The sequence below is a fragment of the Phaethon lepturus genome, unplaced genomic scaffold (genome assembly GCF_000687285.1).
Source record: "Phaethon lepturus isolate BGI_N335 unplaced genomic scaffold, ASM68728v1 scaffold7226, whole genome shotgun sequence".
NCBI classification, from domain to species: Eukaryota; Metazoa; Chordata; class Aves; order Phaethontiformes; family Phaethontidae; genus Phaethon; species Phaethon lepturus.
Window position 1 is genome coordinate 83,349 of NW_010548351.1, and position 6,134 is coordinate 89,482.

Consider the following 6,134-nt stretch of genomic DNA (forward strand, 5'->3'; position numbering starts at 1 on the left):
AATAAGAACACAGTAATCTTTTACACATTTTCTCTGCAGTTGATTTGTAGCACGTTATATTCCCTGAATCCAAACAAATTATTACTTAATATAGTAAAAGGAACTAGAAAACTCGGAGACTGATGTATTTCGTTGTTGAAATCTCAGGTGATCATTTTTCAAAACTAACATTGAATATTTTCATCATGTCTCAGGTTCCCAGTCTGAACCTCCGTCATGCAGTGCCAGTTCCATCACTTGCCCATCTGCCTGCACCTGCAGCAACAATGTAGTGGATTGTCGAGGAAGGGGCTTAACAGAAATTCCAGCTAACCTACCAGAGGACATTTGGGAAATGTAAGTGCCATTGTAACGCATCATTCTTTTCCATGTCGCTCTGTTTTTGGCCCATGCCATAGCCTCCTCTGTGGAAGAAAGGCACATGTTTTGAACACTGTCTCCCGAGTGGTTGTCAGGTATATTGTAGTTGTCCTATTTGCTTTCATTCTTTTGTTCTACAGGCTCAAACCATTCTTTAATGTAAATTAAGATATTGTTTGAAATTGCCCTATCTCAAAGCAAGTTGAAGTCCTTGGCGTATTATGTTCAGATTACGTTTACATCTCACAAATCTGGGATTACAGTTCTATACTCAGGAAAAGGAAAGAGGAAGTCCTTTTTTTTTTTAAATGGAATTGTTTTATTTTTAGTTGGTGAATTCGCCAAGAGATGGACAGATTTCGTGTTAGCTTGGCAAGATACATTTGTAATGAAGTAAAGTATGACATCAGAACACATTGTCCCTCCTGATTTTACCTTCTATTTCTTGTCTTCCACATTTTGTTATTCACAGTTCTTTAACACTCTTGTGACTTTTTTTTGTGTTGTGAGATCAGGTACTGGTTTTACAGACTTGTCTTTACTACCTTTAGGAATTGTAATTATCTGGTTTTGAGTCCATGATGTCATACTACTGTGGTCCTGAAATACTGTTACATTAAACACATTGCTTTGGGTTAGTCCGTAGGGAATGCAGATCAGTTCTTTTCCTATTTACATGCTTGTCATACAGAGGTTACTGACATTCAACCATCTTTTATAGTCTAAATAGTATGAATTCAAATATTTGTATAGTGACTGGACTCATTCAGCTTCTGGTTGCCGTAGAAATACTGCTACATAGCAAAATTCACTAGGAGAAAACATAAGTTGAATTGCTCATATGTAGCCTGGACCACTACAATATGCCAGGAGTGTGACAGCTGTGGGCACTGATGATGTGCTTTATTCTTTGCTGGTGATCTGCTCTACACCACCGCTCCTCTAAGTCACTTTATCAATTGCTTTTATAATTTAAGATTCACCTGAAATTTGTTTGGATTGCTATCTCGGCATAACATTTAGAGGTAGCTTATGCTTGATTGTGGAACTCCACAGAAAAGATATGTTAGAAATTAAAAGAATAAACACCTTTAAATTGACATTGTTGAGAATGTATCTAGAGCATGTAAAAATACTTACAGGAAGTATAAACTCTTATGCAGTTCTGAATGCCCATTACCTGCTTGCTTGCCTCCTGACAAAGTTCAGGATGTATTGGTTGTGTTCATTTCCAGTATATAGTGACACACAAAATATGGATGTAATACTTGTTTTTCTGTGCATGAAAGTTGGTTAAAATTATCCCAAAAATATAAATTGTGTTTGGCATACTAAGAATATTGAATGTTTAGTCCTGTTTCCAATTCTGTCAGATGGAGTACAAATTTTCAGGAGTCGCTGGAATGGTTCAATAATAAGAGACAGAGGATGAAATTGGGCCTGACTTGCTCACAAATTAGGTTTGGGCTAGGAAAATTGTAAAAGTTTATTTTGCAGTGTTGAAAATGCTAGCTGAAATCGGATGATCTTTGTGGCTCCATGCCAGAGTCACACAGAGAGCAGTATCTGCAGGAAGACCGAGATTGGTGTTCTCCAGCACTCTCCTGACAGCAGTGCACCTCAGTGTGGGAAAGCAAGTGAAAATGTTCATCTTTAGTGGGGTTATAATAGCATCGAGTATCAAAGTCCTGTCTCTGTTTTGGTTGCTCCAGTCCAGAAACCTAGACCCTGTAAACTGTAGTAAAAGCAAGATCTCCTTAGGAGAGCAGAAAGCAAAGGAAGACTTGGAGAGCCTTTAAGTTAGGTGATGAGGTAGCAAGTCAATGCATATAACATTTTAAGAAATTTTCATAACCTGGAGGTTATAAACCTTCTAGATCCACAGAACACCACATAGAGCTCTTAGCACCCTGTTTAATGATTTAGATCTGTTAGAATGTCTGCATTTTAAGCAGTACTTATTTGAGTCGTCGTAGATAAACCTCTCCTATCGTGTCTTTTGCAACTCACGGGCACTTTAGGTGGTTGTGGTTCTGCAGAACTTCAGAGTGTAACCGTCATGAAAACATTTGCTGCTTGCTTTTTGTGGGAATCAGTCCTGTGAAGATTTCATTTTTATGGAATATATATATTAAGAAATGTAAGTAGTTCTATCAGAATAAGTCTTAGCAGGTGACATCACTTAATAGGGTTTTTCCTACTGGTAAAATGGTGTTTTCGTTTTGTAAAAGTACTGGCAAAGTACAGGCAAAGTATACATATTCTTACATAGAGTAAAGGATATAGTCACACAGACGATTGTTTCTGGAAGGATGGAAGAAGCTGCCACAGTGTTTTCCTAGAAAAATCCTAACATAAATTTCTTTGACCAAGAGAGCCTTTATGCTTTATGTGGAAGTCTGTCATACTGCTCAGAAATTCAGTTTGTCTGAGGCTGGTCTGGGCTTATTCAATATAAAATCCATCCAAGAGGTCTGGTTCCAGCTACACATGGAATAATGACTGTCTTTTGATTTGATATGGTAGGCAGAATAATACTCTTTTGCTGTAATGTTATAGCAATGGGGCCAAGTAAATTTTCTGTATATGCTGCAACCCACATCTCACACAGCAGTGCTGTTGCGTTTTTTCCTCTTGGAATTTATCCCCCACGGTTGGCATTTAGTGAGATCCTTTGTATAAAATGTGCTACGTAGTGGTGCTATCTGAACACTTCTTTCTGGACTCTAATCCTGTGATGATCCCTCATCATCTTTAACAGATCTAACTCTCACTAGAGATGGGGTTCCTCCTATGGAACATGGGGTACTGGCAAACTGCGTGGCTGGCTTGCTATTACATAGAATCCTAAGGGATATTACTTGAGATGGTGTATTTTTCATTCATCCGTTTCTATTTAGCGCTGTAAATACTCATTCCACTAAAATACATTTCCCCTATAGCCTGTAGTTCATTCATAATATTTATATGATAGTATTAAAATGCTGCGCCTTCCTGGGTTCCATCTGGGGCACTTCCAAGTTCCTTTGCCTGGTTATTAGTTGCATTCAGTTACAGCTTTCTAGTTCTTCTATTTCCCCTTAAGTCAGTATTTCTTTGTAAGCCAAATTGTAGCCAGTAAGAACCCTTGACTGACAAACTGTTCTACAAAAATGAAATGCACAGCTGTTACTGTAACATGGTTATTAAAGGTGACCTACATTTCACTCTGTGTTTCAGTATTAATTAAAGATCTTTTATTCAGCCTTCCTGCCTTTCTTTGTTAACATGGGTAGGCAGAACCTTCTCTGACAAAGCTGCCAACAAGTCCTAAATTTGTTTTTGTTGATAAAAACCTATCACAAAACATGCAACTCGCTTGTCACGGAACATAAAACAAGCATCATATGACACTGGTTTTCCCTTGCTGCTGACCTCTGCCACGTGTGACTTAGAAGTCGGTTGTGTTACTCTCTTACACCTCTCCCCAAGGTGCATTATCCTGAAGGCCCTCGTTGCAAGAATGTTTATTATTAAATAAAGGAATTCAGGAAAGCAAGAAATCTGTCCCCCAGCCTTGCTTTTTCATAATTTCATAAAATAGGTAGCAAGAATGTACAGAATGCAATTCATTTTTTTATAAAGCGTCTTGTTCAGTGGGGAGCTGACATCAGCAGCCAAATTGACTGAGGAAAAATGAGTTAGAAGAAATTGAAGCTGAGGAATCCAGACTGTGTGTTGTATGTTGTAAAATATTCTCTGCTTAGAAAGTGGTTCTCTTGCGTTTTTCTGAGGAAAAATGAACAGCGTATGTTATAGAGAAACACATGAGAATAAGCACTGCAAAGTTTTGCATGAATACTTGGATGAAAACAAAAGTCATTAAGCACCTGGAGGCATTTCCTGAAAAAGAAATACCAACGCAAATATAGTTTGATGGTAAATGAACAATGTAGTCATTTCACTACATTAGAACAACATCTACAATAAAAAGAGAAGTTTGCATTTATTTAGAAAGTGTGAGAGAAAATGCACGCAAGATAAATAGGGAACATAGTGCGAATGCAGAATGGACTTGACCTTGGAGAGATACAGGGAGGAAGGGATGACCTACAAACTAGTAGGGGACAAAGTTGCCAAAGAATCTGTTTTTCTGATCAGACTTGATCGCAACCTCGCAACCAGTGCCTGTCAGAGTGAATGACAGCTCATCCCATAGAGACAGCAAAGCCAGGATGTAGTAGAGACCTGTTAAATCTAAAGCTACAAGCTGTGCCTGTCACAGTCACTGCCCTGCAGCTTGTGGGAGCTTGGAAGGGTGTTGGGAGAAACGCGCTCGCCACGACAGCAGAATTCACTCAGCGTGTGGTTTGGGCTGTCGTTGGCTCAGGATATTGGGCTGGATGGACCTGAGCTCTGGCGCTGTCTGCCCGTTCTCCGTCATTAGCGTCTGGAGGGGTCTGGAGCACAAGTCTTATGAGGAGCGGCTGAGGGAACTGGGGTTGTTTAGTCTGGAGAAGAGGAGGCTGAGAGGAGACCTTATCGCTCTCTACAGCTACCTGAAAGGGGGTTGTGGCGACAAGGGTGTTGGCCTCTTCTCCCAAGTAACTAGCGATAGGACAAGAGGAAATGGCTTCAAGTTGCGCCAGGGGAGGTTTAGATTGGATATTAGGAAAAATTTCTTCACTGAGAGGGTGGTCAGGCATTGGAACGGGCTGCCCAGGGAGGTGGTGGAGTCGCCATCTCTGGAAGTGTTCAAGAAACGTGTGGATGTGGCGCTTCAGGACATGGTCTAGGGGACATGGTGGCGCTGGATTAATGGTTGGACTTGATGATCTTGAAGGTCCTTTCCAACCTAGTGTTTCTGTGATTCTGTGATTCTGTGGTCTGGTTGGCTTTATGCCGGGGAAAGGGCAGCTTTCCTGCACTTGCAGAGGTGTGGCACAGGGAGTAATGGCATTGCTCTAGCTCTGTCTGTAGTGTCTCAAACAGGATCCACTTCCACATGCTGCCTGCCATGTTTGTTTGATGCCTCCTGGTACTGGAGAGTGATCAGTAACTCCCTACTAATCTTCCCCCTCCCACCCCACAACACTTACCCTCTGTCTCTTTTTTAAAATGGATTTTTCATGCTGTTTGTCAAACTCAGGCTGATCTACTTCATTTTTTTATTTATCACGGTGAAGAAGGCTGTATTTAGGATATTAATTCTGGACAGCTTTTGTCTGAGAATTTTGTACACCTTAAAACAGTGGTGCAGGGACTACTATTTCTGCCTTTGTGTTTCGTAAAAGTTTGTGTAAGGCGTTCCTGAGTGGAGGCAGGGAACAGCCCCCCAGGCTGGCCCTCCTGCTGCCCTCTGGTCCGGAGTGCCCGGTGGAGGCTGCTCAGGCTGCGGTGCCCCGGCGCGGGCAGGCCCCCGGGCTGTCAGAGCAGCAGCGGCTGGCACCAGCGCAAGCCCGCAGCACTGCTTCTCTGAAGGATCTTCAGATTGCGTAAAAGCTGGATTTGATTAATGGTGAGTGCTAAGGGCTGGATTGTGGGTTGGGACTGACGCTTGAGAGAATAAAGGCTAGCTGGGCCCAGTACAGAAAGTGTTGTGAAAAGAAGGCTGAACTCAAATGAGGAAACAACAAAATGTTTGATGAGACAGACTGGGAATCAAAGGAAATCGAGGCAGTCTGATAAAAGTGCTGTGAGTCTGAGCAAGTGAGGAATATTTGGCGATAAGGCCTGAGACACAAGCTCAGTGGCGTGGGCTTTGGGGATGTGGCAGGAGGGCTGGAACACATGGA

At 41.6% G+C, this 6,134-nt stretch overlaps 1 protein-coding gene across 1 annotated transcript in view; it reads left to right on the forward strand.

Moving 5' to 3' along the window:
- Positions 1-6,134, forward strand: part of LOC104622998 (slit homolog 3 protein-like) — a gene marked incomplete at both ends in the record, with an annotated part of 148,817 nt that overhangs the window by 64,845 nt on the left and 77,838 nt on the right. The window contains one exon of the mRNA XM_010289936.1: positions 195-336. Within this exon, the coding sequence (XP_010288238.1) occupies positions 195-336 (142 nt within the window). The remainder of the gene's footprint in view (positions 1-194; positions 337-6,134) is intronic.